The following is a 22,015-nucleotide window of genomic DNA, read 5'->3' on the forward strand; positions in this document are numbered from 1 at the left end:
CTTGGAAGAAGTACCGTTGCTTTCCCACTTAAACGCTTACGTTATTTTTTCCCCGTCGTTGGTTTTATTTCCTATTTCAGTCTTGACATCGCTGAAGGTGCACTGCAGGAGGGGTGGGCTCCAGGATGCTTGGTTGGTCAAAGGCAGCATGATGGCAGACTGCTTTTTGTCTGTGCAATAGCCCAGGACTGGTTCGTTATGGGCTGCCTCCCCCTCCCCACAATGGCTGGGAGGTGGGATGACCCCAGGGAGGATCCTGGCCGCTCTGCCACAGGGAAGCCCTGCCATCGCTCAGCATTACCTGGGTGATGTGCTCCGGCCAGAGACCAGACGTGGACCTGCAGCAGGATGCTTGGGGGCTGGCAGGCTGCCCAAAGACAGGCCTGGGCTGTTTGTCCTGTGGCTGTAGTTTAATGCAAGGCAGTAAGCTGGGTTTTGGTTAGAATATTTGTTTTCAGGTTTAATGATTACATGTCTGATAACAATATGCATGTGCGTATACGTATGCTTGGAGAGGAAAATTTGTATAAGCAGCAGGATTTTAAAAAAGGAAAGAGTACATTGATGGCATTTAAGAGTTTATGCTTTTCTTGTTTGATAGCACGCTTACGTAGGATTTGAGTGACAGAGCCTGAGAAGTCATGGGCTCAGTCTGCTGCGTCTTGTCCTTACACATTCCTGCTATACACACACACACACATGCACATGTTAACTGGGTTCAGAGGAAAAGCGGCACACACACGAATCAACGTGTTTTCTGACAACAGCGTGCAGGTGACAGTGCCATGGCTGTGGGAAAAGTTCCCTGTCAGTCAGACTCCAGTTGCCACAGCCAGCACCTGAAACAGCTGCTTGTTTCCATGGGAGATGCCAGACACAGATATCTAAGTCTTACAAAAGATTTTTGTCCCAATCCAGCAAAAATCTTAGGGATGGATTTCACATTAATGCTACGAATCTCTCTCACTCAAGTGCTTCATTACGATCAAGACATTAATTAGCTCACACTAATCTAATAGAAAATTAAGGCTTCTGATCTCAAAGCTACATTGGAACTACAGCTGCCCAGGGCTTATCAGGATCAAGGCTAGAAAGCAGCATTTCTCTACATGGTATACTTTACATGTGTCATATATAAATAAATCTCTTATCAATTAAATTCAAGGGGATCTCCCCTGCACCATTTTCTCAAGTTGTGCTGATCAGATCTTCTGTGTCTGATAGTCTCCACAATCACACCTAAATAAAAAACACTAAAATGTGTCAAGGATGTTTTTCTCTACTTTTCATATCTGAATTCTGCATGTATCATGGTGTTAGCTAAAATGAGCACAACTACTACATGGCAGTGCTTGGAAACCAATCTTATTCTCGTTAAGTTCTGCCACTGAATTCTAAAGGGATGTTATCCCATAGCTTACTGCAGTCTAGAGCCAGAAGGAATAATTAATGGTCATTTGAGCCCCTGAATGTAATGGACAACCAGGAATTCTTGAGCACACAGCATCCACTTCAGCTGTCAAAACATATGCTTCGTTGATTTAAGGACTTCAGGTGGCAAAGAGAATCCAGTTCACCCACTGGTAAATTGCTCCAACAGCCATTGTCCCTCAGCTTTAATCTTACCCACTTTTTCCGGCACACCTAATATCCAAGCTGAAAACCAGCCATGAGAGAGCAAATACACTCATTTAACCTTTTGCTTTATAAATGTACGTGTGTGTGTGTGTGTGTGCACGCATGTGTGTTCATACGTATGCAATACAGTGTAGATACGCCCAGGTACCCATCTGCAATTGGGTGCCAGGTCAGTGGGTATGCTTGCTATGGCTGTTAAATGAAAAATGGAGTGGGCTAGCTGTAACCAGTGGATTATTCGGTGAGCAACACGCTGTACAATGTGTTAAGTCCGGGAAGAGAATGCTTTTTTACTGACTTACTGAGAAGTGCCACATCACACTGAGAGAGCTTACAGAATCCAGCGCAGGGTCCGGCAGGGGCTTCTTTAGTTGTTGGGCAACTTGGGCTGTTTTACACATTGTGGCACCTCCAGTCCTGTGTGCAGGGTCACCTGCACAAAGAAGAAATAACATGTAGGTTCAAAAGTGGGACATCCTCAGCAGAAAGCGTTCCTGACGGCCAAGAGCAAGCAAATGACAGAGGAAGGGCTGGGGGACTTCAGGTCCAGGTTTAAGCCATTAAGAGTATTAATGGAGGAGATACTGAGTGCCTGAGATAAACAAGTCTCCTTCCCCCTTCCCGTCTGAACACCCCGAGGTCTAGAAGCCAGGTGTCTGTAATTTCTTCCCAAATCCAGCCACCAGCTGTAGGCCTCCAGCAGTGCTGCTGGTGAGACACAAGGTGGATGGTGTCGCTGTGTGAGGGACCCCCAGCGCTTCAGGGCAGGGATCACACAGTAGAGCCCGTGTACTCAAAAGAAGAAAACCCTTTTATCTTTGCTGTCCTGGCAGGACAGAGCACAAGACATTTTAGTTCTCCTTCTGTAATCTGACGTCCTACAAGGTCAGGGTTCCCACACAGACGTACCAGAGCACCCTTCAACAGCAAACACAAGTTTAGTCTCAATAGTTTTCCGCTGCCCCCACGTCAGCCACACTCTGCCTTAACTCGGTTGTGGTAAGAAATGCAAGCCAGGCACTTAAAAGGATGCAGGTAGCTAAAACTAAACATAGTTGTGAGTAAAAATCTGTGTTGAATATGGCAGTGAGGTGCCCGGAGAACCGCCCGTGTCTTCCACGTTGGTGCATCAAATAGAACAAAGCTATGAAATCTTCTTGACAGATTTGGATGTCACCAGTAATGAATGCTAAATGTTCATGTACTGATAAGACATGCAAGGCTTCTGGTTTTGGTTTGGGTGTTTTAAATGATGAGTGTTCCACCCTGGCTGCATTGGTCCTACCTGACCTAAGCTGACTTCTTCAGTCTGAGGCTCCTGGGCGTTTTCATAGGTTCTCCCTTACACCACGTCCTGTTTCTAGCCATATGCAGTGGTCTTGAAGTAAAAATACATCATATTTAAAGAGGGTTCCTCCAAGAGGAGATCCTCTTGAGAACAGAGAGCATCTCCCAAATTCAGAAAGAGCAGGAATGATGGGCTGACCGGGTCTTCTCTGTTGCACTAATTCTCTGACCTGTGTTGTCTTTGCTCTCCTTACCACTGTGTTGCTCACATTGCTGTCTCTCACCAAAGTTAACAATCTCCAAACATAAGATCTAAGAGGAATTAGCATACTCATGGTTTTCTAGTCAAACAGGTTGAGGAAGCCTTAGCACCACTGCTTTCCAAGTGGAGCATTGCAGCAAAATAAGTGTTAGAATTATCATGTGCCGGTACTCCTACTTGTTTTTACAGCTGTGAGGCAAGGCAGAAGGCCAAATGCAGTTTTCCAAGAAGTGTTAGTAGCCCAGGTGTCAGCCTGGAAGGCAGGAGCCCCTATCCATACTGACTACCTACAGGTGACATTACCAGCCCCAGTGGCAATGGCCGGTAGCATACATTCTCCTTCAGGTGAGAAGGGTGAGTGGGACTGAGCTGCAGAAGACTTACCTGGACATTTCGATTGAGGCTCAGTGCAGGCATGAAGACACCCTCGATGTTTTCAAATGCTGGAGGCCCTTGTTGCTGCCCGTTTATGTAAAAGGTCAGGTTGTGCTTGTTCAGATCCAGCAGGACACCAACAGTGGCACCTTTGGAAACTCCTCCTTCAGTCCTAGGGTACAAAGGGACCACACTGCTGGTGAAGGCAGAGCGCTACGCTGCTGCTGCTCTCTCTATGACAAGCTGTCTTGCTAAGCAAAGGGAGCGTGGAGCAGCACGGTGAAATAATTATCCTCGTGGCATTTGGCAATGACTGATCCACACCTTCATCTGAAATAGATGTGCCGTATTCCTGGGAGTGGGGGGATCCTAAAGAGAAATTAGGTCCATCTCTCCTCCAGCTATAACCTAAGAGCTGAAAATGGGGTTCAGAGTGAACAAGTCCCATCGGCCGATGAGAGACGGGAGGGTGAGCAGGTGAGGTCAGTACTGAGCATGCAGGACAGCAGTCCTGGAGACACAGCTCCTCAAGGCATCCCTGCTATAGTGAAACGATGCACAGCAGAGGATGATAAAGCAGAAAGCTGGTTTCCTAGGTGTTCATTTCTAATTATGCCTGCTAACAGCTCAATGACTCAGACTTCCCATTCAAGTACTCACCTTGGCATCCCCTAAGGGGAGCCGGCTTTCCAGAGACCAGGGAGCCAGTACAACAGGTAGTGGTTTCGGGGAAGAAGGGAAGGTGGGGCTGGTTAGGGATGAGCGGCGCTCCCTGACTGAGAAGATGCTCAGCTATAAGACCACGAGCTGCTTCAAGTGTGCCGGCATGTTTATTAATACCAGTGATAATTGGTTGTGTCAGGAGCAGCTGCTGGGAACTACCATGGTATAGGAGCTTGCCAGGGCAGACTCAGCCAGCCATTACACGCTCGAGCGATTTGACATTAATGCACTTTGATTTGGGGGTTAGTCAAACCCTGTATTACTTTAAAGAGTGCTGAGCAAAAATATCTACCAGATATGCAGATTGGCCACAGGCACTGCTACTCTGCTAATATCAGGGGGGCTCTGCGATGGATTTACAGCCTGACACAATTTGTTCAGGGTAAATCAGATTTCAAAAATAATTTGCAGTAGGAAAGGAAGCAGCTGTCTCTTGTCCCACGCACTCCCCTCAGGCACACAATAGTCACAAGATTAATTCAATTTTAACATAAAATTCATCACAATAGGTAGGCAAAACATAAAAAAAAAAAAAGGGGGGGGGTGTGGGTTTCAAAATATGATTAGGAAGAATATAGTGCGGGGAAGAAATTGTCATCTTGTCCACTAGGTGTCACAAACTGGTTTCCTTTAGACGAAATGTGGCACATGGCATTTCCTCTGAAGGTAAAGGGCGTTTTATCTGTGGCATAACAGTATAGAATGCTATCCTGACTTCTCCATTTAAAGCTCTTCAAGCACTAATAGTATAGCTGAGAATCATGAATTGGCCTTGACGTGTTAGATTTCAAACTTTACTGTTCTCAGGTTCCTTGTATTTGCTTTCTGGTCCTATAAGCATTAATAGGTTTCTCTTTGAGCTCTTCTCCAAAACCATAAAGTCAATTTCCAACAAAAGTTAAGATGCTTACTTGTCCTCAGCATCTCAGTATCTAGGCTTTTTTTATCAAAAGCACTCAATCATAAAATTCATGAGATTGTGGGAAGCAACAGTACTATGATCTAGAGCTATTTACAAATAGATTATTTTTCTTTCTGGTTAGGAACGACTTTGATTGTAGGGCACCATGTTTTATATCCTGCAGTGTTTTAAAATAGATTTTATGACATCCTTTTAAATGACATTGATTCTCTTAGGGAAACAGAAACAGCAAATTTGCTTTTTTGAGATTATTATGCTCTTTCCTATATGAAAAGCTAATTTGCTTCTTGTGGGCTAATTATCTGTGTGCTGCACAGTGACATTGAATGACTCCTCTTCAGCCCCCGGGGACAGCCCTGCTGAAGAGGAGAGAGATGCTGCCTGCAGAGCCCAGCCGAGGCCAGTGCAGGACCCAGCTGAGGCCCCTCCAGGAGCCACAGGGGCGTGGGGGCAAAGCAGAGCGATGGGGACCCTTTCCCTTCCTTGCCACCACAAGCCTTGCAGGACTTCAGCAGGCAGACTGCCCCGTTCCTCGGCTGCCACGTCCCCACGGTGAGCAATCAGCTCCCACAGAATGAAGCCAGGGCAAAGGCAAGCAGGGGCACTTAGCCAGGCAAGTATCCAGGCTGCTACCAGGGAGGCTGGACTTTTTCTGAGGCTCTTCCTGAGCACCCCAGGATTTCTTTGGGAACAGTACTTTGAGGACCTCAGTGCTTTTTGGACTGCTGTCATGGCCACTTCCTTCAGGAGGAGATGTGGAAGAGTCAAAGTTTCATGAGCAAACTTGTGCAAGGCATTTCCGCAGTCTTCTGTACATCATTTAGACAGTATTACAGGATCATTTTTCTAATAAATGCCTTAGATGCAATAAAAGAAGCCAGCCAGCTCAAGAGACTCAAACTGATGTTGCTCTCTCCTGTACACTTCTGTAGCAGCATGTAAAAAAGCTGCTGTAATGCATTTTAAAATGCATTACTTTTTAAATACACTTAATGACATATATGCTTAATGACAATAATACTTAATGACAGTTATACCATAGGCCCCTAGTAATCTGCAAGCCATGTAAAAAGAAAACACAACTGTTTGTTATGATGCTTCTTCAATAAATACTTAGCGTTCATTAAATGATAACCCAGCTTTGAAGATACATACGACTCATTATTTCAAGTGAATCCCACTTTCTCACACCTCTTTTCCCACAGCCCTGCAAGTTTTTATTTCTGTGTGCAACGTGAAGTCCCGAGTGTGGAAGTGCTGTGCGGGAGCCTGGAAGGTCAGAGTACAGAGAGGGGAACTTGGCTACCATGAAACATGCCATTGCCTGTGGCAGTGGAGCCTGTTATTGTCGGATGTTTTCGGAAGCAGCTCGGACAACGTGCAGAATAGGACTGCATGGATTGGCTTGAGGAATTCAGAACAGTACTAACCTTCAAATACAGCTTAACGATTCGTGAAAACTTTATTAAACTGAAGAATTAATTTAACTCCCCATCAACAGTATTTTAATCGTGAGCTTTACAGTTACTTAACAACTTTACCACGTCTATTGTCAAGGACAGTATTTTTCAGTCAATTATAACATTTCTGTGTTAAAAAAATCTGGTCTTGAGATCTCTGAAGTTAGTGAAGAGACTCTCCTGATCACAGGTGGTTTTAAGACTGCACTCCAAATTCTCTAGATTTTGACCTCCCACTCTTTCTCAGCATAAAACATTTCAGTGCAACCTCCATCTCTTCCTTTACATAACCATTTAGTGGCTTAGAGTATTGCCTGTAGCACCAGGTACTCCTGCCCTTGGGAACTTGGCCAAGGAACCGATCAGTTGCAATGAATGCCAGTGCCTCTTAGCAACGGGCACATGACATGTGGTGTGACCTGCTTATTTCATAGAATCATAGAATAGTTTGGGTTGGAAGGGACCTTTAAAGGTCATCTAGTCTAACCCCCCTGCAATGAGCAGGGACTTCTTCAACTAGATCGTGTTGCTCAGAGCCCCATCCAACCTGACCTTGAGTGTTTCCAGGGATGGGACATCTACTGTCTCTCTGGGCAACCTGTTGCAGTGTTTAGCCACGCTCATTGTAAAAAATGTCTTCCTTATATCTAGTCTAAATCTACCCTCTTTTAATTTAAAACCATTACCCCTTATTCTATAGCAACAGGCCCTGCTAAAGAGTTTGGCCCCATCTTTCTCATAAGCCCCCTTTAAGTATTGAAAGGCTGCAGTAAGGTCTCCCCCAGGCTGAACAGCCCCAATTCTGTCAACATTTCCCCATAGCACAGGTGTTCCATTCCTCTGGTAATTTTTGTGACTCTCCTCTGGACTTGCTCCAACAGGTCCATGTCTTTCCTGTGCTGAAGACTCCAGAGCTGGATGCAGTACTCTGGGAGGGGTCTCACCAGCATGGAGCAGAGGGGCAGAATCACCTCCTCCAACCTGCTGGCCATGCTTCTTTTGATGCAGCCCAGGACACAGGTGGGTTTCTGGGCTGCGAGCACACATTATTCGCTCATGTCCAGCTTTTCATCCACCAGTACCCCCAAGTTCTTCTCCGCAGGACTGCACTCAATCCCTTCATCCCTCAGCCTGTATTGATACTGGGGCTTGCCCTGACCCACGTGTAGGACCTTGCACTTGGCCTTGTTGAACCTCATGAGGTTCACACGGGCCCACTTCTTGAGCTTGTCCAGGTCCCTCTGCATAGCGTCCCATCCCTCAAGTCCCATCCACCACTCAGCTTAGTGTCATCTGCAAACTTGCTGAGGGTGCACCTGATCCCACTGTCTATGTCGCTGATGAAGATCAATGAAACAGTACCAGTCCTAATATGGACCCCTGAGGGACACCACTTGTCACAGATCTCCACCTGGACATTGAGCTGTTGACCACTACTCTCTGGATCCAGCCAACTCCTCATCCACGGGAACAGTCCACCCACCAAATCCATTTTTCTCCAGTTTAGAGAGAAGGATGTTGTGGGGGACGATGTCAAAGGCCTCACAGAAGTCCAGTTAGACAACATTTGTCTTCTCGTCCACTGATGTAGTCACTCCATCATAGAAGGCCACTAGGTGGGTCAGGCAGGACTTGCCCTTTGTGAAGCCATGCTGACTGTCTTGAATCACCTCCCTGTCCTCCATGTGCCTTAGCACAACTTCCAGGAGGATCTGTTCCATGACCTTCCCAGACACGGACTTCCAGGAACAGTGAGGCTGAAAGGTACCTCACAAAGCTATATCCCTGCCCTGAAGTTTTTTCTTAACCAATTTGCTGAACCCGTTTTCAAAGGCTCCCTCTGTGTTTGATAGCATTAGTCTTCTGTTCATGCCTCTTCTTCTAGCATTACAGAAGTCATGCTAGTTTTTAAGGATATAGTCAGGTCCAATTTTGCATGCAGTGAGTGAAAGGTACAGAAAAGTGCTCTAAACGTGACAGGTCCCATGAACAGGTCTTTCAAGTTCCACCTCATCTTATCCTTTAAGTTAGTCGTTTATTTGTTGCCCTAATGTATTCTCATGAAGATTAGGAGGCAGGAAATGATTGCTAAGATGTAACCTCCATCACGTCTCCATCCGAGAGGCTAAAAGCTGACAATACATTTCCTTTGGGCTGTGATACTGTGCTGTCATGCACTTGTGTCCAGTGGGGAAAAACAACTAGGCAGCAATAACTGTTTCCCCAAGACTATTACAGCTAATGAGTTAAAAAACTGACCTAGTTGACTGTCACGGTTAAAAATATAATGGCTAGACCTAATTTCATTGAAGCGCATGTGATTTCATAAGACTACATGCCCTTTACAAGTGTACTTCACTTGAACAGATATTCCATGGGTCTATCCATGCCTTGGATGTGCCTGCAAAGCCTTTGTGTTTTACCTAGTAAAAACTGGAAACTGTCATCACCAGAAAACACTTTGTTCTCCTGTTCAAGAAGGATGGTTGGAAATTCAAAGTGTTTCCATTGTCTGTCCTTCCCGGAAAAAAAGCTTTTGCTTAGCTCATGTGTTCCTTGCCGGGAGGAGCGTGCTGAAGACCAAATCCGTAAAATAGGTTTCTGGGACAGTAGTATACAGAATGGTTGCCAGCTTTTTTCCAGAAAACATAAGCTGTTTCACAGAGCATTAAAATTAATACAGCTGAACATTACTTCCGCCCTAAATCGGATCAAGATGTTAAAGGGACAGAGAACCTTTTGATATATTTATTATATCGATGTTATTTTACTCTGTATTGTCTTAGGTCATGATCTAAGGTCTTTGGAACCATGGGAAATACTCCAATTGACTTCAGATAGCTTTTGATCCAGCTACAAGGTTCTTCCACCTGTCTGTAATGAACTGCAAATTCAAACTATGCTTCAAAGAAAAATTCCCAGCAATTGCAGTATACTTATGCATTAGAGTATAAATGACTATTCATCAGAAGACATTGCGACCAGCTGTAGGACACAGTGCACGTTGGCATGAACTCTTTTCTTTAAGGAGACGCTACCTGCATTTGAGCATTTTAAAAACCACTGCGAGCCTTTCTTTTAATCATTTTTTATAACAGAAACAACACCTTAGCTAGTGAGTGTGGAAGACCTGCTGGGACAATCAGTAGAAAACTAAATCGACGTTGATTCCCGCTCTGCCACAGACTTGCTACGTATCCTTGGTCAGTCACTTTATGCATACATCAGTCTCCCATCGTGATAAAGTAGGTATACAAATGCACCATCTTCCAGAACGAACAAGGGACTTAGGATCCTGAATCATGCTCTTCAGCAGAGATCTTCTTGAGGGTCTTGGTTCCCGTAGTACCCAGCTGACTTTCAGCTTGGGCCGTCCCTCTCATGGGACGTAGAGAGGGAGCAGTGCAGTTCTGCTCTGGTGTTACCCCAGGGAGCTTCAAGTGAAGTTGATCATGTCTTCCCTACACAGTCCAGCATCAGGTCAAGAAAACACAGCCAGCACTAGGCAGAGGTAACTATCATGAGCGCTGAAAGCCATGCAACTGTGTCAGCACAACACTGGATCTATGCTGATACACGTCTCTGTGTGATCCATCCCTGGCGGTAGCTTCAGCTGGAACATGTCTCCCTACCGCTCTGCTGCATAGAGCATACAGAGCCTCTGAGTGGTGGGAGGAAGAAGGGTTTGGTAATGATGCTCGGGGGCATTCTGAAATCCTCGCCTCTGTGAGTCGGTTGTACTAGCTGAGACACTTTTCAAAGCTCTTCAGTACAATGGCTCAGTTGGACAGAAGCTGTCCCTGAGTCCTCATTCCCAAACAGTCCCTTGTGTCCAGACCACCCGAGGTGTGACCTACAGCATTACGTTTAATCTGCTTTCAGGACTGGCAATAACACCTGCATTTGGGAATCACCAGTGCTTTGCCTAATTATTGTGCAACCCTGCAGCCAAGATTCCTCCTGAGGAAATCAACCATTTTTCTCGCTGCGCTCCTCCAGCAATGAGAAAGAAATCCTGCATCCCAGCGCGCTGCACTCCTGTTTGCTGACACCATGGGTGGGACATGCAGTAATGGGCTTAAATCACAGCAGAGGGGATTTAGGCTAGATCTCAGGAAAAAAATGTGAGCACTGAGGCTAACAAACACTCACACCGATTGCAAAGGTGCAATCCCTGTCACTAGTGATTTCTGAGAAGGAATAAGATAACTACATTTGGCAGGGAGAATAGACTAGATGGCTTGCTCAGACCCCTTCCTCTGATGCAAAGCAGAAAAAACTATCAGTAATGAGAAAAATGTGCAAGTTGTGCTTACCGATTGGTGTGAGAATTGCAATGCATGAACCAGCTGCGGTTGTTGTCAACGTACATGGCCCATGCCTTGTCGTCCTTGCCTAGCATCATGTCCTTGACAACATTAATCCTGGCAATACCGAAGGCTGGATCCGGATGGTTGTCATACCGGTCCACATGCAGTTCCCAGTAATGCACACCCTTGGAGAAGGCTGCTGTGCCAAGAACAACCCGGTCATCGTAGCTGTTGCAGGTGGCAGTCTGGTTGTCGTTCGACAGCACTATGTCTCTGTGAGCTGAGGAGGGGTCGAAGGTGAACCACGCCACTGTGGAAGGGGAAAAGGAAAGGCAGGATTATGGCAGAATGGGCTGTGTTCGAGTGTTGTCTGCTTTACTTAAATCAGGAGGATGAGATTCTGCCTTTCTAAAGACCCCCCTGCACAATATAAAGACAATATAAAGGCAATAAAGACAATCTCTCCTCGTTCCTGTAGGCAGCTACACAAGGCTGCTTTGAGCCGGTACCCTGCTGGTTTTCAGCTCAGAAGTGCTTTACGTTGTCTGTGCTTGTTCCTCTGAACATAAACCGCAAAAAGCAGTGACTTTCTGTCCTCACATGGTAACAAGAAAGTCATTGAGGGGACAAAGGCTTCTCCATGATACGGAAACTGCCCACAAGAGGTGAATTGGTTCAGAATCACCTCCAAAGGAGTTCTACTGTGTCTGCACTGGTTAGGACTGACTTCACTAGTTTATTAAAGGGGGGGGGGGGGGGAACCAACAGAAAAAGCTCTTAAAGTATAAATATTTTATACTGGCCTATTTTGGCAACACAGCATAAAAGTGGAATTGATAATGGCATGCACTTCTCGCTTCATTACAATATCATTAATGAAGATGAACCTCTTGTAATGCCTGTATGGATGTCAAGTATAATTACAGAGGAACAAGTATGAATTCCCATCTCTGTATTATCAAACTTTGCTGTGAAATTAAAGTGGTAGTGAAGAAAAAGGCAAATTTTGAAGATATATGCAGAAGTGGAGACAGAGTGGCACAAAAATATCCCGTGTGTTGCATAACTACTTCTGTATGCTAAAGCAAATAAGAATCTTAGACCCCAGACTTCTACAGCCAAATAAAATTGCATTATTTGAATCCTGAAGTGTTACTAATCATGGAAAATCCCTGAAAGTGCTAGGAGGAGAGCTCAGTCCCTGCGCACACTCAGTTGCTGGCTTCTCTGCTCAGATGATCCAAAATCTCCATGCCAGTAAGTACCAAAGATATTAGTGGGTATAAAGGGATGGAAGTGTTCTGCCACTGAGACCTGCAGCTTTTCACTTAGAAACTGGCAAAACCCCAACTCACCATCTGACGTCTGTAAAATAACTGTCTTGCTGTAAGGACCAACTCCTGATGAGTTGAAAGCTTTGACTCTTGCATTATAGGTACTGTTGAAATGAAGACCATCAATGGTGCAGAGAGTCTCCTTGCCAACATACACTTCCTAAACATTCACCAAAAAAAAGGAGAAAGAGGGACATGTTTAACTGTTTCTCTGTGCCTTGTGATCACATGTTAAGACTTCTAAATATAAGCCACAAGTGAATAGCTTCTCATTGCTTCCCGGGATGTAGAAGTTATGCTGTTGGAACACAGACAGCCACAGCAGTGGAGACATCAGGGTTGGTTAGCAGTGAAGATGCTAAGGTGAAGATGAAGCTGGAAGGGTACAGCAATAAAGGGCAACACAAGAAGAACTTAGCTTCTATCCTCTTTTCCTAAACATCTACTCGAAACCACTATTTTGGATAGCAGTCCCAGTGTCTGGCCAACTGTGGCCATTCTTGTACTTATGTAGGACTAAAAAAGGAGTGTGTGGAAGAATAAAAAAACCTAAGTAAACACAGTATTATTCTGTTGGAAAGATTGTCTCATGCCTGTGTTAAAATATAATTTTGAAACCTGCAAACACAGAGCCAGAAGAAACTGATGTCCAAAAAATTAGGATCACATATCTCACATGATTAAACGGCAACTAGACAACAGAGACATTGTAAAAGTCTGCAAAGATTCATTAAACGGCAAGCACTTGTGTAATGTGAAATATTTCAGGAGGAGGAACATCTAGGCAGACTAATGAAGAGGATCAGTCAGATTATAGAATCTATGATGAACTGAAAGAAGCCTAGAAACCTCATGTTTGTTGGAAAAATGAACAGAAAATTACAGGAAAGGAAAAAATCCTGTCTTGGCAAGCAGGTTGAAAGCCACAATTCCTTTCCAACTCTGATTTCTCCAGTTCTGTGAAATCCATAGATTTATGGTAGCAAAGGCCCTAAAGAGCTTAAAGCTGTCACTAAGCAGAGCACTAAGGCCCCGGTTCAGTTAAGGCACTCGAGTACGTGCCTAAGAGTAGTCCTGTTGATTAAGGCTCTTTGATATGAACCTAAAGTGAGTTAAGTATGTGATGAATAACAAAGGGATTACTTAAGTTTACAGTGGACTACGTGTTTGTCCACTTTGCTACCATGGTGGCTGCTACAAATAACAGAATCTCTTGGGGTTCTGAGTTAGCTGATGAACTTTTATGGACAGAAAGAAGAGGTTTAGTAGAATAGCTTAATTCATCTCCATGTTATAACACATGCTGTCTGTGCAAAAAAGTTGTATTTGTAGAACAACTCTCACATTTTCTAATCCATTTCATATTTTTACCACTGTTCACTGCTTGTGTTTATTCAGATTGATGCTCCCTGCTACGATGGGGGACAAAAAACGTTCTTTAAATCCACCCATTGAACACTGATAAAGTGCAGTCAGTGCCATTGCTTTCAGATATATAATCCTTCACAAAAAGTCAGCAAACTCTTACTGAAATGGCACCGCTGAGAAGCCTGCAGTTTATCTTTCAATGGGTAAAACTGAGGATTTTTCTACAGCAGTAAGAAAAGCATTCCCCTGAGAAGTTGTCACTTTAGATTTTTAAGGATTGAGATGGCTTTGTATCTTTTTCAATCCAAAACCTTGACACAGTAGTGCTGGAAGTCCTAAAACCTTTGGCAGTTACAAACCCCCACAAACAAATGGGCTGGGATACACACCAGCCTGAAATCTTTTTTAATCACAAGTGTTTATTTAGACGTGAATAGCACTTGAAAAGCTTTATCTGAGACACTGGAATTCCTAACACCTTGCTCCTAACTCTTCATTCATCATGCACTGATAACACTCTTACCTACTAATGTCAACTACATCGGCAGCTCCCAGCAGCCTTTCACAGAGGTACCTCCTCACACTTTCAGTAGCGGAGAGCAGCCTCTTCAGACCAATGTGAAATGATACTTGGACCAAGGAACTGAAGAGATCTTCCATAAACATAGTGCCCTCTTCAAAATGCCCTGCCAATATTGCTGTCTCTTCTATTGAGGGGTGTCCAAATCAGGTGCCTTTTCCAGCTACAAGTGCAGCAGTTTGGCATAGGGAGGCAGTTCCTTAGGTGGAACAGTGCCAGGCCATTTTCAGCTTGAGAAAACTTTAGGTTTCCAGTGAGACGCCAGCTTGCAGCTCCCAAAGAAATGCCATCACAGGTTTTTGGCAAAATTTCCCATCTGTGAAGACAGCAGCTGTGCTCCACAGTGACGTCCAGATGCTTTCAAGGGGAAACAACCCCTAGGGAATGCACTGGGCCAGCCTGGTTCAGGAGCAACAGGAGCATGAAGCCTGCCGGAGGAGGAAGGCCACAGCTTCCAGCAGGACATGGCTAGCAGAAAGCTGACTGAATTATTTCTGTAGTTTGTTTATTGGGATGTGGTGAGAAGGGACGGGAGCCTATAAGTACCCTGCGCCTGCTGCCAGGAGCAAGCAGGTGTAGCATCACTCGGGACGCCTTTCCATACTTACCAACCCCATTGTAGTGTGCCTGTGGAAATCTTCCATTAGCCTGGTCTCATTCACTCCCAGAGAAAAGATTTAGAAATCCCATATTTTTACGCAGGATCCCATTTTTACTCAGAAAACCAGGAAAAACTGAGTTGCATTTCTGGACCAAGAATCTCAGCTGTTGAAATGGGGTGCTATGGACAGTTGAGAGCAGGGGCTTCAAGTAAATCTCTGTTTTGTGGAATGAACAACTTTCAGCTCCTGTAGAACAGTATAGGCTTTTCTGCTCTGGTGCACTCCAGGGGCACCTCAAGGCCCTCTTTCCCAGAGCCCTGAGAATAACTTCAAATAATAACTTCTTACCCAAGCTGGGGGTCCTTCTAACAAGTAGCATCTGCACTGCTTTCTGCATCCATGTGACAGAAGCAGGGATGTTTTGACAACTTGTATCTTCCCTACCCCCTCTCCCCACCCTCAGGACAGACACAAATCCATATCCCGAGGAAACACATACAAAGAAACAAATAAATGCTGAATGAAATTCTCACTCGGAATTGGCCACCATCTCCATCATCAAGTTCCAAGATATAACCTTCCACCGGGTTGTGGCTCAAAGGTGGCATCCTCCAGGCCAATGTCACGCTGTTGTTTCTGGTGCAACACTTCTCCAGCTGCAGTAAGGGGACGGGTGGCACTGTAAGAGGAACTGGGTACAGGTTAGTGTAACTCTGCCCTACCCCATCAGTCTGTGCTGTGGGCAGTACGGTGACCGCTCACTGCCCTCCCCTCACAGAGGAGTCAATATTCGGTAGGAAGAGAGTCCGTTCCCTTCCTTGAAACAAAAGGCAGTAAAAATGATATAACAAAATGTCAGTATTCAGACAAATAATTTGGCTGAAATACATAAACAGAAACATATCTGGACATGCTTCTGGTGCCTCGTAAGAGCTACAGTCTGAGGACCTCACGTCTGGTTCCCTTCCCAGGGGTCACTGGCTGGAAGAGTTTTTTTCTCATGCTAGAGCATTTTCCACCCGCTGTCCCCAAAAGGAAAGAGGGAGCAGTGGTGGCAGGGGGTGTCCCAGGCCACGGGGCGGCATGGGAGATGCATTGCTGCCAGGAAGCCCAGCTCATTAAAGAAGAACTGGGTTATTAACCAGCAGAGCAGAGCAGCCACCCCTCCTGGGATGGCGGCGAGATAGAGTCTGTACTCCACTGACAGCAGGAAAACAATTCTTCACAATAGGGATTTATTTTTCTTTTTTTAAATCTAACCTAACGCACCCCGACCCAGTCCTTCATCAAAAACACCTTGGATATGTCATCTTTATGGCAGCCATACTTAAAAGAAACTGATGAAGAAAATTGTTCCATTTGCAAATGTTGTCTAAATCCCTTGGTTTGGGTAGCAAAGGGAACTTCTGCACCACAGGTGACTGCTTGTGGTTCTGTCTTCTCAGAAATTACAGGTATGAAGTTAGTTACTAACATGCCTTTCTGGTGACATGCTCAGGGGAAACACCAAGAGACGGTTGACCAGACCAACATCTTAAAAATAAAAATAAACAGAGTAAAAACATTCAGCCATGCCTCTGTGGGAAAGAGGCACGCACCACACCTTCTCTGCCAAATGCAACTAAACTCTCACTGTTCACTCTTTGCTGGAAATTATAAAGTGAAAATTCAGCCTTCTAGAGAGATTTGGCACGTATCTTACACACTGTTGGAATCACACAGGTTAAGCGGGATGTAAGTGATGCATAGACCCTGCCTGCTCTTCTGCCCAAGGCTGAATTTTACCGTTCAGGATCATTTCTGCAGAGCTCGGCCGTGTCTTACAAGGAGCTGAGTGCTCTGAGCATTCACTGACTTAGCTCTTAACAATGTCAGTTTGCTTTTCTTTTATCTACTCTGCTTTGGGCATCTAGTTTATTTTCCTCCATCCGCCTGTGTGAGAGCTAAGCCCTTGAGCTGTTCTTTTCATCCTATTTTACCTCTGTGGATAAAAGAGGACTGTTGGCATTTTGTGTACCAAGCAGTCTGTGGGAAAATGGATGCTACTGTGTGATGGGGCTAAGGCTTCACCCCCACTTTGGAAATGACACAAAAATCAGCATCACACTTGTGATAAACGGTGCAGAAGCTACCGTGGCATTATCCATCACCTCGGTGAACGTGGCTGGTTGATAGCCTAGAAGAATGACTGTGGTCTGAAACAAAAGATCTTTATAAATGAGCTCGTGAAGGTTTTTTCTGTGAAAAGAAAAGAAAAAGCCTTGTTCCCATTCCTTGATATTAAAGGATGATTCAGAGTGTGTCATAAATAAAAACCTGCTTGTTTTTTCACATGGAAAGTTCAGACTTTTCTCCAGGAGACACTGTGTCTGGAGAAGTAACAGAAAAGTGACATTACAAGGGTCAAAAATGTGAAAATGAGGAATTCAGAGGTAACGGGGTTTTTTTAAGTGAACCATTTTAAGTTTAGGGTTTTGTCTGTATTTGTTAGCCTGTGTATTTCCAGTGATTGGTCAGTCTGGGCAAAGATAGAGCTGTATCAGCCATCCACAATCCTGCCACTTTAGTTAAGCAGTTACCCCTCTCAGGAGGCGTTTGCTGAGTCCTCCCCACTTCTGAGACACCCTCTGGCAAATCCTGAAGTTTATAAAGTGCAAAATGGACAACCTACCCTCTCCTCTGAAAGCATCACTAACCTCTTCAACACTCTGCAAAAAATTCCTAGGAACACTGATGGAGGCTTTTTCAGGGACTGTTCATGTAATGCACAGTGCTGAAAAAAAAAGCAGAATTTCTAGGGGAAGGTAAGTGTTTTATGAGTCCCTTTTAATTACGGAAACAGGAATGCCATCTAGGATTAGAATATATTTCATACAGTAAAGTGCTGTTGTTCCCACTTCCCGGGGCAGTGTGAATTTGGGCCCTACTTCTGGGAGTCACGCATACTATGGGGAAGTGCCTGGGTTTCTTTACTGTGTCACAGGAAATTTAAGTTTTTGTGGGTAATCTTTACCAGCCTCCTACTCCCTCTGGGCCAGCCTTGGTCTGAACTGCACAACCTACAGTAGCTGAAGGAGTGGTAAGAAGCTCCCACCAAACAGCTGTGCAGCTTCGCTGGATGATGCTCACTGTCCCTGCCCTCCTGCCTCCTCCCCTGGATGTGGATGGACGACATTTGCCTGGATCTTAGATTCCCTCTGGGAAGAAAAAAGGTGAACACTTGTTGTAAAAGTCATAGGAAAGTGTGAAGCAAGTTGAGTAACCAGGACACTGGGATCTATCTTATAGTGAAGAGCAATGGGACAGGGCTAAGAAAAGAAAAATATAGGCTAAGTGTCAGAAAAAAACAGAAGACTTAGATGTTAAATTACAGTGTTGTCCCACTTCTTTGTCAGCTTAAAGTCCTCTAGAGAGTTTTTGAAGGAAAAGATTAAAAATATAAAGGGAGAAATGACACTGCATTGGCCCTGCAAGACCCATTAATGAATCTGAATGATGTCCTGCTATTTTAAAAGTGCTTCATGCCGGTCACACTTGGCTAAAACATGTGATACTGATGTCTCATGTCAACTCAGCAGTTTCAAAACTACATTGCTCAATACATCTCACAGCTGATCTCCTCTCAGGGTATGGTAGGGCTGCTCTAAGATGTCTGTTATTTGTCCTCTTGACAAGCAAGTTGTGCCCTCCTCCGTCTCAGATTAATTTTAAAGGACTAAATGCAGTGAAGGAATGGGACTCTCAGAAACACGAATACTTGGACCTCCTCCAAAACTGCAGGGCAGCCCTGTAATAGCCTGAGTCACAGTGTTACCAAGAGAGAAGGAAAGACCACAGGCAAAGACCTGGGTCCATGATGCAGAGCAGACAGAACCAGGTGTAAAACCTAAGATTAGGATTAAGTTACTCTTCCATTATCAGGGCTATGCAGCTCATGGCTGGAGAATCTGTGAAGATTTGCAGCAGATGTATCTGGGGAATCTTGATGGACTGGTTTCCAGAAGAGAGGAGGAGTTGCTGCTGACAAAAAGGGGCATATGAATGAGTGTTAAGAGGTGGTACAGAAAAGTAGAGAGTAGCTATACTTTTTTCTATTTTGTACCTAGTCTTCATTTTACAGTAAACCAAGATTGCATGACAGTTCCAGCTGTTAGAACAGAACAGACCTGGAACATGTATTTGCCTATGCCCACAGCTTGAACTGGGGAAATGTGATGTACAGATTGAGCCAGTCATCAGAGGCCAGGAATTTTGTGCCAAGGCACTCAGAAAAAGCAACAGAGAAAAGAAAACATGGACAGAGGAAAGGGATCTGGGAAAGCTCAAAATGCCAGCAATTACTAGAGCCGTGCGCATCTCAGCAGGCCAGCTAGCCTGGGGAGTGCGGGACTCTTGCCAAAGGGCTATCAGTGAGACCCTTTGGTCAACATGACTGCTTAAGCATTACTTCTGCATCTATCACATTTGTGCACATTTAACTTGTTAGCAAGTTGCTTTTTCTTTCTGTGAAAAGAAAAAACACCCCCTGATCTTTATTTATTGAGATGAGCTTTAGATATGGGCTTATAGAGAGTCCACCAATAAGGTACATGAAGAAGTCATCAAAGCAAATGTAATGTGATTTGTTCTCATTTTCATTCTTCTTTATCCAACACAGTGAATCAATGTTTACTTACAAGCATGCTTTCACTCTAAATGACCCATGCAAGCTCACTGAGGTTGAACGAGGCCAGATTTTGAAAAAAAAAAAAAAAAAAAGAAATTCAGTCATGCACTAAGCATCGATAACAATAGTACAGACCTTACATCGCAAAGCTTTTGGAACAAAACAACTTGCAGTTAGAACAGCCACGCTGGCCCCTATTCTCCTAGATTTCCCCAAAACTCCCTTTACAGATTGTCTCTGATGTCTTTAATGTAACTACTCTTATCAGATCAGCCAGTACGGTGACTTAACAACACGCCCCTCAACACCAACATTTGACAAAGATTGATGACTTGTTGGTGCACTGGGGTAGGTAGGATTCAAGAAAGAGGAGCAGATGTGAGGAGACACATAGTCTTTTCTTTGTGAAATTGGAGGCTCAGAAATACACAAGTCCTGATGGTGATAAATAGCAAAACATGGCCCTGCAACACCAGCTTCCCCTCACAGTCAGCAAAGTGATGTTCCCAGTAAGTCTGGTGCTGGGCGCTGAAATGCTGAGTTGCTTACTCTGTGGTACCTGTGTGTCTAGATGCAAGACCATTATGCAAGAGAAGATAATGCAGAGCTGCTTGAGGTCATATAAGTAAAATTTCAGAAAAAAAAAATGCCAAAGTGTCAGACTGAGCAGTTCAAATGCAAATAGATTTGCTGTCATAAACTGAAAAATATAAATACACCTCTATATACTAAACAATCCTCAATACCTATGAATGTTAGCTTGGGACCAGTTGGTCGCTTGTTCTGCTTGGGCTCACAGAGACACGAGGGGGAATAGTGGTGTCGCTTATGCAGCTGCAGGAGTGGTGGCCAGTTTAACACCATTTCCACCACTCTTTGCATGGTGTGTACATGGTCAAGCCAGTTGTGTTGACCAAGCTGATTGGACATGCAAGAGGTAGTCCCTGGTCAAGGCCAAGACAGCTCAAGGAAAAGCCCTTTCTGAGGGCTAACTTAAGGTGCCTCTGGGGAGCAAAGCCCGAGGGTGTTTGTAAGCTCTGCATGGGTCTGGGCAGAAGCAGTCCTGTCCTCTTCTCTGCTCCTCAGACTGTGTCTAGCTCAGTACCAGAGCCTCACTGCGATCGTCTGATAAATGAGAGCGTAGCAGACAGCTTTATCTTTTATAAAGCTCCAGTGACTCTGGCTCAATTAAAGTCTCATAAGTCTTCAAGCTTAAAGCCAGATGAATGTCCAAAATCCAAATACCTAATCTGCTCTCACCTCAACTGACATGTGGTTAATTAGCAATCTAAGTGGATAGTTTAACTAATTTTTTTATATGTTTATGAAGAAGAGTAGTGGAAGATTAGTATTAAATATATTTAACAATAAATACAGCCAGCATTAAATGTAAACTGATTTAAAAAGACAAGTGTAGAAAGTGTTCAGAGTGGTTTTATCAGTGATACTCTTTCTCTCTTGACTCCACTCTCCTGGCTGTCAATGTGTCAAAGGAGCAGTTCACTGGTGTTTTTTGAGTAACTTTAGCAGAGTCTTTTATGCCAAGATGTAAACCACTCTTGGTGAGCAGACTTTGGCCTTTAACTGTTTATCCATTGTTTTTCCACATATTTATCGGCCAAATTATCCACCCTAATTACTTCATCTTGGGTCTCTCAGGTTCAGAATTAGGCCCAGAGAGAACAGATAAACTGAACAGAAATCTTTAAGCTTGCTTGGAGTCAAAAAAAAGCACATCCAACATCACGACATGATTATCCTTAACTCATTCATTGACTTCTGGCAGCCTCGACCCTGTCACCCACATGTATAATTAAGGCTTGAATCACCACTAAGGGAAGCTAATGGCATCATTCCCAGGCACCACAACAGCCTTCAAAGCTAGCCTGTCTGTGGATCTATCTAATTCTGATGCAGTTCTCATCCTGCTCCATATAAACCAAGCTCATTACAAGCACACGATGTTAACTTTTTTTTTTCTTTTTTGCCAATGGTATCTACTGCTCATCAGCTTCTGCTTTTAAATACATTTTTAACCTCCTTTCCCTTTAGTATGTCCCTCAGAATCATTCAGATACCTGGAATGAGGGGAGGGTATAGCCATGGAGCTACTTTCCCCTTGTGAATCTCTGCCTCACAATACTTTTTTTAGCTGGGCACTGTTTGCAGCACAGTCCAGATACAACTCAAAGGGGGGGGTGGGGTGTGTGTGTTTCCCCTATTCAAGCATATGTGTATGGGGGGGTATATTTATTTACCACGTCAGCTGTTCCTGACAAGATAGGGGTAACTGGTGTTTTGAATTAACCATGTTACATCTAGGGATGCTGTAAAATGGCATGAAGTTTTCATGCAGCTGATGTATTCTTGATCTTCAAAGCTGATAGACAGCCCTGCTCTGAAGACATTATCTTTTCAAATCTTTAACTGCACCTGGTATCTCTGTCTGAGCTTGTTCACGTCACTGCATGTGAGGTGAGCACACCTT

The 22,015-nt window shown here is 44.4% G+C and overlaps 1 protein-coding gene across 2 annotated transcripts in view; it reads right to left on the minus strand.

Annotated features, from left to right (window-relative positions):
- Positions 1-43: 43 nt before the first annotated feature.
- TRIM67 (tripartite motif containing 67) overlaps positions 44-22,015 on the minus strand; it is a 37,511-nt gene continuing 15,539 nt past the window's right edge. For both annotated transcript variants that reach the window (XM_056343510.1, XM_056343509.1), the window contains exons 6-10: positions 15,395-15,540; positions 12,333-12,471; positions 10,984-11,287; positions 3,572-3,734; positions 44-2,071 (exon numbers count right to left, since the gene is read on the minus strand). In XM_056343510.1, coding sequence (XP_056199485.1) covers positions 2,006-2,071; positions 3,572-3,734; positions 10,984-11,287; positions 12,333-12,471; positions 15,395-15,540 — 818 coding nt within the window. In that variant the 3' untranslated portion in view covers positions 44-2,005. The remainder of the gene's footprint in view (positions 2,072-3,571; positions 3,735-10,983; positions 11,288-12,332; positions 12,472-15,394; positions 15,541-22,015) is intronic.

Source organism: Falco biarmicus, chromosome 6 (assembly GCF_023638135.1).
Source record: "Falco biarmicus isolate bFalBia1 chromosome 6, bFalBia1.pri, whole genome shotgun sequence".
Lineage (NCBI taxonomy): Eukaryota > Metazoa > Chordata > Aves > Falconiformes > Falconidae > Falco > Falco biarmicus.